Source organism: Lepisosteus platostomus, chromosome 11, assembly GCF_059453375.1.
Source record: "Lepisosteus platostomus isolate fLepPlt1 chromosome 11, fLepPlt1.hap1, whole genome shotgun sequence".
In the NCBI taxonomy this organism is placed as follows: domain Eukaryota; kingdom Metazoa; phylum Chordata; class Actinopteri; order Semionotiformes; family Lepisosteidae; genus Lepisosteus; species Lepisosteus platostomus.
The window spans coordinates 9329281-9341698 of record NC_142621.1 but is presented as its reverse complement, the minus strand read 5'-3'; the positions used below and the strand labels follow the sequence as shown (position 1 = coordinate 9341698).

Here is a 12418-nt window from a genome sequence, read left to right as displayed (position 1 = left end):
GAAGCTTTTTTAGTTGCTAGAACCCCAAAAAAGACTTTTATCAATAGTAAAATCTACTAGTTAAAAAATAATTTATTCAGGACAATCTGTCTGCTGAGTACTTACAACACCTAGTAATCTGGATCATGAGTTCATTCTCTGAAAGTTAATTTAAACTTTCGTATTTTTTCTCTTCTCATTTGACACTGGAGATGAAGCTGATTAAATATTTAGTTGTTTTGTGTGCAATCCATAAATGTTAATTAACTTGAGGGTGGAGGTGAAATCATTACAATTTCACAAGAAATTGCATTACAAGAGTTAAGGATGAGCTACTATTTTATTTCAGACTGAACTCTCGTCTTTTCTCACATTTGTTTAGAAATGGAAGACAAGAGAGATCTTAGCTGTTCATAACCCACCTCAAAGAACATTAAGATTTAAAAGATCTTTGATTTCTTTTTAATAAATGAGCATCTCATTGAGACTTTGTCTTACAATGTTGATTTCACTGGCATTAACTAATAAAACATAAAATGTGTCATTAACACTACAAAACAATTGTTTTTACTTAATAACTGGTAGGTTTTGTGATTGACTAAATTAAATGAAACTCTACAAATGTTCACCAGATAATTGACAATTAAAAATAATTTGCTTAAATACAATAACAAGACAGAAACAGACAGATGAACATACAGTAGTCTGAAACTAAAAGTGAGGTGCCCTTAATTTCTTTTTGCTGAGTTTCAAAATGAAAAAAAGTAAAAAATAGTTATTTAACAAAGCATTCAAACATCTTACAAAAATCTATTCTTCAAAACTGCAAATTTCAAATTATTTTATGTTTAAGCAGGTCTTTTTAATTCTGTGCTAAGCAAAATATTGCACATTTAGGTTTAGCAATACTGTAAAAAGAAGGGAGACACATCTTGTCTGCCAGCTTTATTTTAATTAAACTTTAAACTGAGCCATTTATAGTCTTTACCTATTGTGCATACAGTGCTGTATTGTGTTAGGAATGGTAACACGTTATCTAAATAGTTTTAAGTAACTATGTAACTGTATTATTTAATTTACAATGCAGTTTTATTCCAAATTCTTTGAATTTTAAAAGATAATTTCAGTTTTCCTCCAGTGCAAACTTTGATTATTTTTTGTCTATCAAAAAAGATCTCAGAACAAATCCCAAAAGTATGCTTAAGTGAAGAACATGTTCATGTTGCTTTTATTTTCTACACTTGCATACAGTGGCTTATTATCCTCATGCTTATTCATAAACATTCAGAAAACGTAAGAGCAAATCCTGATCTGTAGGAGAAATTTGGAAAAATTATTTAAATTTAAACATACAGTACAGTGAAACTGAGTAATACGTGTCTATTAACCTGCGTGATATGTACACTTTTATAGATTATTGACAGTGTGCCTTTTATGATCCTGGATTATTACTTAGATATGATATTTGTGTTTGCTATTTCTATAACACAAATATAAGCTCAAAACATTAAAAGAAACTCAATATTTTACCAGTATATCACATATTATTTGCCAGCTGTGTGTTTTTGTGTGTTTTTCTCTACATATCAATGCTTTCAGCACACTTATTTACAGTATAATTCAGTAACAGGGGACCTCTTGTTTTATTCTATAGGTACAGTAATTTCAGAGAGTTGGTCATGCTTAAACTGACAATAATTGATTGCATTATACACATGCATTGTGTTATTCTGAGATATTTAAATTAAAAATAATACGACTTTAAGAATTGTTAAACATAAAAAACGATATTTCACACATCATAACCTAGACTTTAAACCAACCTATTATTAATCATGTGCTCCATTTATCTTATGACCATACAGTAAGTGAATCTCCATTAAAATTCATGATTGAAACTCAAACCACCATCCCATGTGCCATGGTTCATGACATACAATTTAACTCTGTTTGCACTTAACTGACCTTTATAACCCTCAGAATGGAACCTCAAAGGCCACAACTTAGAATTTCACACACCTAAATCTTTTTAGTGACTTGATGTAGTACTAGTTGAATACAGCTAAAATGTCATCACATTAGTTATCAGACTGTACTGCTTTATAAAAGAGGTTGCAAATTCCTTCTACACAACCTGTACATTCATTCCTTTTACTATAGGCTGTAAAGTTTCCAAAAAGATCTCAAAAGGGGGAAAACACTCTAAATGAGATGGTGTAATAGCAGAGTACCACAGGGCTCAGCATCAGGACTACTGCTATTCCTAGTTTATATTGCTGATCTAGATTCTGCCATAGCAAACTAGTCAAATTTGGAGATGAGGCACAGATAGGGGGATCAGCAAATACTGTGCTAGCTGCAAAGGAAATTAAAAAAAGATTTTGATCGAGATTAACACTGGGAAAACACCTGGAAGATAACATAACATAGAGCTGTGCAGAGTATTACATGCAAAAACATGAACTATAAATATAAAATGGGAAACACTGGGTTTGAAGAAGCTAGCAACAGTATGAAGGAGACTTAGGTGTTTGTGTGACATATCATTTTCATATTCTAGATGATGTAGAGTAGGAAAAAGAAAAGAAAATAGTATTGGGCTAAATATTTAAAAGAAAAAGAATTAAATGGTATATTAAAATTGAGATGTAGAATGTGGAAAACTTTTGGACGCCACTAAAAAAAAAGATATAGCTGCTCTGGAAACAGTCCAAAGAAAAGTGTCTAGGTACCTCCCTGGACTCAACAGAATTTCCTACTCTGACACTACTCAGGCTAAGAAAACTAAATATTTTAGTCCCCTTAAAACTAGGAACATACTGTAATCTGCTTATTTACATAAAGAGCTTTAGAAGTCTGGAAACATTACTAGCTATCGATTTCATTAAAATGAACGTAATCCTGAATGAAGTCAAATTTAGCTAGGACAATGAGGATAACATCCCTGTCTACAGTACATGGGAACTTTCATTACTCCTAGTAAACCAGGCCAGTAAACTCCTTACCTTGTGATTCCAGGCTACTTTGTTATGTAATAATGATAATACAGTAAGTAGGTAGTTATGTCATATTGGAAGATTTTATTCTTGATTATACATTTAAACATTCATAAACTGCTTATCAGCTTCTTAGTTAGCCCAACTGCACAGATCATTATCTAAAACTCGGCATGGATTACTTTCATATCCAAGTTCTCAGACACAAAACGTTTAATTAGCTAGCACCAGCACTTTTATGAATAGGGACCCATGTGACTTGAAACTAAAAGGTAATACAGGTGTGGAATTTGGTAATAAAACGTTTATTTTATACACCCATGAGGGTTATTATTTATTTTAAAACACATTTTATTATATTTATGTGGATCTTCAACCAAAAAACACTGAGGTTTCACGAATAAAAGAATCTCTTTAATTTTTTTGTTAATGCTCTCTAAAATTTTTCCCACATGAAGCGAAAGAAAAAAATGTGTTTTCACAAGAAGAATCTAATACCATTTACAAATGACCCACTTATCTCTTCATACAGGGTCCATCTATAGTATGAGGGCAGTCACTAACATTGGTAAGTAGCCAGTCTTTAAACTTGATTAATAAAAGAAAAAAACTGAAACAGATTTAAGGAATATTTAACCCCACACTGCCAAATATGTATTTACCAAGGAAGTTCTCCAAGGAAACAGTGGTTATCAATCACAACCTCATTACCAGTCTGTCTTCTGGGTTTAGACTAAATGTATTCTGGCTCGCTGCCATACTAAATGTTCAATGAAACATCCTTAAGGCTGTCTACAAGATCAGCTGAAGTCACATATGCTATATATCAAAGAAGAACATTAGTGTTATCATAGCTTAATAAATAGTGCCATTTGAACACCATAATGCTCTGCTCAGGGTTATCTGCCCTGTACTATACTGCCCTATTTAAAAGTAAATAACACTGTAGTCTAATGGGGAAATTATTTTATGGGTGAGAGCTCATAAAATATGAATATGAATAGCTAAATGATGACTGATAAATGACTGCAAGTGTAAATCTAAACCATCTAGGTATTTCTTTATACAAACACCAAAGCTAACTGAATTTTAATTTTTGTACTTGCTTATTGACTTTCTTGTGATGAAACTGGCACACCAAGGTCATTAGAGTAGAAAATAATTACACTTTTTCAGGGAATTTTAAGATAAGAATCGGTATCTGACGATTGAATTTAATACGTTGTATCGCTTGTAACAGTGACAAAATGAATGTTTTTGAAGACATTTGTTGTTTCTTCTCTTAATTAAAACAGAAGTAACAATGTACCCCACAAATCATTAAATTCATTTACATCCCTCAAGTATTATCTTTGACTGTGAAATTGCATTAACAATCTTTTCCTATACAGTAGGCCTGAAACCGTTATTCTCTTCACCAATTTACTTTTTGAAACCTATTTGCATTGCTAAAATTAAAACTGGAAAAAAAGAAATCCTCAGTAAGACTTCACTGGACAAGAAAAAAAAGGGGGTGAAATTTGAAATCACAGTTTAAAGTTACGTAGAAAACATTTGAGACCACACAGCTAAAATAACACTATAGAACAAATCACCTGAAGCTTTACACTAAGAACTTTAAAATCACTTCAAAAACGAACAAGCCCCTCAACTGTGATGTCTCTCAGGCAAATTCAGTTTGAAAAAAGGAAAAAACATTTGCTAGTTGCTATTCAAATTCTGTTGCTAAGCCTACAGCACATTTCTTGAATATGCTACAAATTCATTCATTACCTTTCATTAAGTCCCCCATTCACATGATGGATTTGAGTTATTTTTATTTAATTACATTCAACGATTTCAGCACTGCTTCGTAAGGGACAGTTTTAAATGCAGCCTATTCAGTTCAGTAATTTTGTCAAATTGCATCTGCAATGTTTTTCCGTGTAGCAGCCTTGATTTTATTCAATAACTGTACAAAATCAATCATGGAATTAGTTGTGTAGGTAATCTAAAAGTGTCTCTTCCAGGGTATCACTCAGCAGAATGCTTGCTATTCAAATCCTACAGCACAATTAAAATTGGAACCAATTGGAACACTCTCCGTCTAATAAAAATATAAAGATAGACACATTCTGAGTAAAAGAAGTGCACCATTACTAATGCCAACCATTTTCCTTCCACCATAAAAAAACAACTATGTATAAACACACACACACATTATGTACAATTTTAAACCTTTAAGAACTGTAGAAATTGCAGAACATTAGTTAAAGTCATTCAATTGTTTTAAACACATTACTCCTGAAGTGATTGAAAAAAACATCAAAAATTGCAGCCCTGGGGCTTCTGAGTGATTCGACCAGTAAAGACACTTATCTTAAGTGCATGCTGAGCCTGATGGTCTAAGAGTTGGAAATTCAGTTTATTTAACAAGAGTAACTTAAAAATTTAAGTTAACAGACTATGACTTGGATTCTCAATGCAGACTGACAATTGTTGGGTTACATACAGTATGTACAGCAGAAAGCACTGTGATAACATACCTGCAGTATATTGATTAAAAATGAGAAAACTGCAGACATACTTCTACAAAATAACAAAGCAAAACAAATACAATGTTCACTTTAAATAGGGTGGGTTACCAGTATATCATTGCAATTTTAAAACTAATCAAACATTATATCACCATATTATTGAATTTAAATAGTATACAGTATATAAAACAGACGCACATTATGCAAGCTTGAGATTTCATTTTTTTCTCTAGCTCTGAAAATACATGAGATGTTACTTCCTATATTTCACAGGGCTAATAATATATAGTAGAAAACGGCTCTATATATCCTGCACAGAATATTGGCAAGTTAACCGGACACTTCTTAATGTACAATTTATTGCTTTAAAAAATAATAATACATTTTTCTCATTGAAAGACTGCCTTTCTTGCATGTCTGCTGCACAGAGAATGTTAAAGATTGCACAGTATTTCTAAGCAAAGTTACAGCACATTAACTTTGCCCTCATCTCTGTCTCAGCTGATAGATGCCAGAATCTTTCACTGTTGGTTTTATAAACCAGAACAGTCATTTGTATTCAGGACCAAATCAAAAAACCTCATGACAAAGTGTATTTTAACTATAACACCCTTCTTCTGACACCTCCTTTATAAGTAATGTGCTTTCATTTTTCACATGTTGCATCTCATTTATTTTGTTCTGATGCAGATACTTAAATTGTGGAGATACAGTGAGCAGGCAATACCTTTGAAATAATAAATCATCTGTTACAGATGTTTTCACTCTCAGCTAGGCTTCTGCTCATTAATCAAGCATTATCAGTATCTATCAGTGCCCAATGCAAAAAAGGAATAGTACTTCATTTTTAGTTTTGACTTTCATTCACTAGTAAGTCCCTGACCCTCTGGACCTTATGAATTCCACAGAGATGAAAAGGCATAAAGGGTATATTGTTAAAGTATGTACAGTATAAGCACACTATATATAATATGACTGAACATAAAGGCTCCAATAGTGATAATTGCTCTTTTCAATGGAAAGAAGGATACTCATTAAACTTACTAGAATAACACAGAGTCTCACTTTGGAATATTATTAGACACTGTAAATACATAGTGACTTTTGCATCTCTTCAATCAGTATTTCTCGTTTCTACAGAAGCCTTTTTATCTGTATGTCTAACTGTAAATTATATAAACATATAGTCAGATAACTTTCAAAGTAAAACAGAAAAATATTATGACTTCAATATACTGTAAATAAAAATAATGAACAGTGTTTGCCTTTCACACAGTCAACAATCTAAAATAAAATCCCTCTTAAAGACATTTTTGTGAGACCTCAGGAACACAGAGGACAGACAGTAAATAGCCACCTGCTGTGCTTTAAAAAGGCCATAGCAGTTACATGACTGCTTGATGTAAGAACAGGTAACATTACATCCACTCTCATTACATCAGCATGAAACAACAAAGAGGTTCATCAAAACTTATTAACTTTGAAAGGGCCGCACTGCAGACTTAGTTCTGGGACATTAGTAGGACATAACTGTTCATGAAAATCCTCAAAGCCCAAAGACAACATAACAGAGACTAAAACAAGGACTGTAGAGACACATACTGTACAGTAAAACATCTCATGGTATACATATTAGGGAGTCAAAAAGAAGGGTGCTTTCTCTGTTCAGAGACTGATTTTCTTCTTAAATATTAGTGAATTTGGGGATTACAATTTACATTATTTGAAACTATTGAGAGATGCACAGTGAATTAGTGAATTACTATATGAATCTTGGGATTGCAGTGAAGAACAGATAATAATGGGAAATACTGTTGATTTATTATTGTGACACAGTGTACAGTAAGTCAGGAATGTGTCCCATAACAATGAGCATCTTTTGAAAGAGTGCAGTATTATGCTTCGTACTGTTTATGGAGAGTAAGCCTTACAACACCACTGGACATGAACCTCCTAGATTCCAGTATGTATAGGTTGTCTCGAATTGATAAAGCTACAGTACTTTAATAATGTACTCTTCCAGGAGCATGTAGGAGCATTTGGGTATCACTCTACAGTCAAGGATTCTCAAACACATCATGGAACATTTTGGAGGGATGTCAGGAAACATGCTCTCCTTTGTCTCTGCTATGCTAACTCAGAAATCTCCTTGACTTTGCTTCCTGAGAAACTCTAGACACCACGATAATCCTGTTTCTTGCACGCAATTGTTCTTTTGTGTCCTACAGTCTGATGACTGGCCTTCAACTAGCTAATTTAGGGTTAATCCAAAACGTCTCATACATACTGTAGCTCTTCAAAAAAACATTAATTTATTATTAATTAACACGTCTTTTCGTATTGGATAATGCATTCCTTTGAACATGCTAATATGCGGGCATACACCAATAAATATTGCACTTACTAGGAATATGTTCTTTCAGTTCTGGGTACCTATTAACTTATGATAATCATCTATACACTACTATGTACTCTTTGCCTCCTAAATACTTAATTGCTGTTGTTGTTTTTATATATCTCACAACATCTATCACTGCATGTATAAGACTGACAAACACTAAATTGAATATTTAAATATTTTCTGTATTGCAGTTCAACACAGGGTAAAGGTTTCTGAAGTACTGCCAGTATAAAATTATTGCAACAAAACTGATATACAGAGTATCACTTACAAAATCTCTTTAAAGATTTCACAATACAGACTGGGACTATTTCCATTTAAGAGTATCCAGGTTTCCTGGAGCTAGTATCAGTGAATATCATTAAAGTCAAGCCAATATCATGAAATGTAATAAGCAACATGAGACTCGATTCTTTAATGTTACATTTCACAGCTTTCATTTTGTCTAAAAGTGCTACTGTAATGTGATACATTTATGTCTACTAGTACATTAAAAAATAAGAATAATGGAGACCAATTGATTTCTAACCCTTTCAGATTTCTGGAATCTGAACTTTAAAAGCAGTCTTACTCTCGTTAAAAAATGTATATTAAAATGAAATTGGTTGAGTACATTCCTGTATTAAGAAATGTAACACTTTCTGTCACAAGATTATTTTAAAGGGAAAAAGTAAAAACTAGTAAACCTAAAAAAGTCAATAATATTGTTGTTTAAATAACTGCATAGCAAAATAGATACACTGTACTGTGGTGTTTGCATTGGTACTTACTACAAGTTACAGTAGAAATGAAAGAAACTGCATATTTTGTTATACAAGTCAAATTTGCTTTTTTCTGTTTCTGTTAACAAACTTGAAACACATGTTGCCCTAAATGCTGTGCAGTTACAGTATTGATCACCATCCTAGGCACAGATAATAACTAATTAAAACAGACTTACATTAAAAATATGAAAGTCTTTCTCACAAATTAACCTCTCTTTAAAACAAAGACCTTTTAACACCCTACTGTCTATTGATTTGTGTTTTTTTTGTTACAGTATTTATGCTTGTTTCTTTTTATATCAAAGGCTTGTTCAGTTCAAAGACACAGATTAATGTGTTTCCTTTATAAGGCTCCAGGTAAAATTGATACATCCCACCTAATTTGTAAGCAACAAAGCTTCCATCAAATTAAATATTGTATGGATTATGATACCAACCTAACACTTCCATAATACAAACAAATAAATATGTAAAGAAATAAATGGGACTAAGAAGTCTAATTCTTTGAGATCATGGAGCAAGAACATTATTTGTGGGGTAAACTATGAGCCAAACACTTTTTTTTAACTAAAACACAACTAGCTGAGTGAATAAATGACCAATACATGCCTTAGTAATGAAACATAGAGAATATAGCAGTCATTCCAGGTGTTGCTCATCATTTCCTAAGTGTTACTGCAGTATGTCACTTAAAAAGAACACAGGCTTAAAGGTTGCTCCTCAAAGTTTTATCTATCAAGTAAACATTGAAGGGGTTCTAACTAATTTGAACCTAGAAGCTTGTTTTCTCAGCTTACAGGCCAAGAACAATGTCCTTATCTTCATTTTTCAAACTGCCTTCAAATTTAGAGCATGCCAGTAAGAAATTTGCATGTCAATCACTACAGAGGATGACATTTATAAAGCCTGCAAATCACAGAAATTAAAAGCAAACACTTTTAGGCTGCTCTCCATATTTACGATGCCAGTACCAAAAGACTTAGAACATTTAAACATGATAAATTATATGACTTCTTTTCCATTATTTTAAAAGAAAACACACTGCTGCCTTCAAGGAATATTTGAATTTCTCAGATCAATACATGGTGACGGTTTTTCTTGCATTTTCAAAAATAGAATGGCTTAGTCCAAGTCATATTACTCAAATATAAAGTTTCTTACCTCTCTGTCTCCAAACAGAATTCTAAGTTAATAAAGACCTGTACATCAGGTTTCTAAAAATGAGTATAATGAAAAGCATAACAACCATAAATTGATCACTTAATTTTAAAAGAAAACATAAAACTATAAAATGTCTTTCAAATCAGAATCTGAGTGTGTCATAACCCCATACCAGTATCTTTTGCAAAAATAGTATTTTATATGATATAATACAACCTCTTAATTTTTCTCCTTTTTCCAGAACTGGGAAGTAGACAGGTAGCTCCATCTATGAGTAACTCAGCTAAGCTTAATTTCAGTCTTCCTATTTAACAGCTTTAAACTCTTGAAAAGAATCCTAAATATAAAATAATTGGGAACACTCAACAGGAGTCTTGGTGGAGTTCTTGACTCATTAAGCTACTAAAAACTGATGAACAAGACAGGCTGAACAGCACTCCTCTCAAAAGGTAACTATTCCAAACTCTTTATAATGTCAGATACCTATCCTGTTTAATGCTCCCATTAGGAGGACTTTATGAAATGACACAATGGGAATATTTTAAACCAGTTATCTATGAACCTATAAAATACCTGGACCTTTCTATAAATACTGCACATACTAACTGGAAAACTAACTTTTAAAAAACTATACACTAACCTGTCCAAATACAGAATGATGGATCCACCTCCATACATCATAAGTACAGCTGCTGAGCAGTTGGAATTGGGAAAACCAGTTTCACTAGATTTTCACAGACACCCATGCAGACACAACCAATCAGGCAATAAAAGTTTACAGAGACCTGCACACCATGTGGGATGGAGTTCAACAGGTTCTTGTGGCTTGATTTTGTTGATTTTGGGTTATCTGTTGATGTTTTTTTTAATTTGCCAACCACAGCAGGTAAAATCCTTCGGGCTGCTTGAATTTATGCATTACTCAGGTCTTACTCATGCCAGCAACAATGCTTCTTGTGAGGCCATTTACACCCACCTTCTATCTCACAGTATGTAACAGTAAGGAAAAGATCTGGTCTGCTACTGCTTTAACTTAAAAGTCTCTGAAAATCATAGCTGGGTCATTCCTATCACTGATATTCAGTAATTCCACACCCGAAGAAGGCTCCACAGCCGAAACGTTGTTTTCTTTCTTCTCTTTTCATCATGGAATAAACCTACTTCCTTTGCAGCCTACACACGCTGACGCAGCCACCTGAACTACTACAGTAATTCTAGTCTATTCAATAGGGAAATATGTGTAGTACTGTACAACTGAGCGTTAATATCACGGTCTCACATAATCAACCGCATATTTCAGATAAACGCTGGCGCATTCCCACCACCCCTGTTAATCAGACACCAGCCTGATCCAATTCCCAAAAACGACAACGCACAAGCTAATCATCCTATCACGTCTCTCGCTCCCCACCGCACCTGCTGAGTAAACCTCCTCGACCTTCACTTCACTGCTTGGTATTAAACAGTCTTCTGTTTTCCTAGCTCCTACCTTTGAAACCTTGCAATTCCCTTCTTCAGCGCCTCCTGGAAACGACACTGATTGCATACCCGACTACGTCTTCATCTCGCCCTCTGGATTTGATCGCACTCTCTTACTGCCTCATGGATATGACCCTGCCTGCACACCCGAGTCCATCTTCGCCTTGCCCTACTGGACTCGTTTGCTACCCGACCTGCATAGGGTTCTTCACACCGCTCGCGACAGTTAATCGTTTCATGCACATACTGTACAGTATGTTAGTATTAATACTTTTTCTTACTTGCCAGGACCCCCCCAATGATTTAAGATTATATTAAGTTGTATTCAAAAATGTGTATTCTGGAAGGCACATAAACATAAATTAACCTTAACTGGTGTCTTTCAACTTAGAGGTGAAACACATACAGTACTATATGCTCTTACTGAAAGGATCAACCCATGTCATGGAACATAACCTTGTGCCTCTACCGTAAATGGTACCAGTGTATCTAAGTATATAACCAGTATCAAGTATACAGCCATTTAAGAAAGATTATTCTCAAGAAAAGTTAAAATTGACAACAACAGAGTACTAGTCTGTACACACACCTGGGCTGACATACATATTATATTAAACTAACACGTGTAAATGAAATGAACTCTTCGAATGGTAATTATATCACTTTAAAATGCAGAAGTCAATAAAATTTTAATCAGGTGTTTTTTTCTAACCAAACCTTGAAGATAAAAACTGACCCATTCCAATGAAGACTGCTTCATATCCCTCTTCTTTTAAAGTGCTTAGCGTCATTTGATCATAGCCAAGACCTTTCTCACAAACTACCTATGGAAAAAAAAGAGATAAAAAACTCTCTTGTACCTTGACAAACTTTGTGTTCACACAATGAGTCTACATCCAGTTTAGAGTGAGACTTTTATAATTAACTATTGATATAAAGTGAATTTATTCAATGTTATTTCAATTTACTTCAACTCATTCTTTATGAATTAAACTAATTGGAAGAAATTTAATACAATTTATTTTTCAAAGTGAATAAACCTAAAACAACACTATAACAAGGAATGGAAAAGAAATTTGTATGGTTTTGGTACGCTGCAGAACCCCCCAAGCAATGTTAGGA

The 12418-nt window shown here is 33.5% G+C and overlaps 1 protein-coding gene across 1 annotated transcript in view; it reads right to left on the bottom strand.

Annotated features, from left to right (window-relative positions):
• The window catches only part of LOC148651954 (dihydropyrimidine dehydrogenase [NADP(+)]-like), a 200380-nt gene that overhangs the window by 122669 nt on the left and 65293 nt on the right, over window positions 1–12418 (bottom strand). Inside the window, exon 8 of the mRNA XM_088598326.1 lies at window positions 12033–12120. Within this exon, the coding sequence (XP_088454452.1) occupies window positions 12033–12120 (88 nt within the window). The remainder of the gene's footprint in view (window positions 1–12032; window positions 12121–12418) is intronic.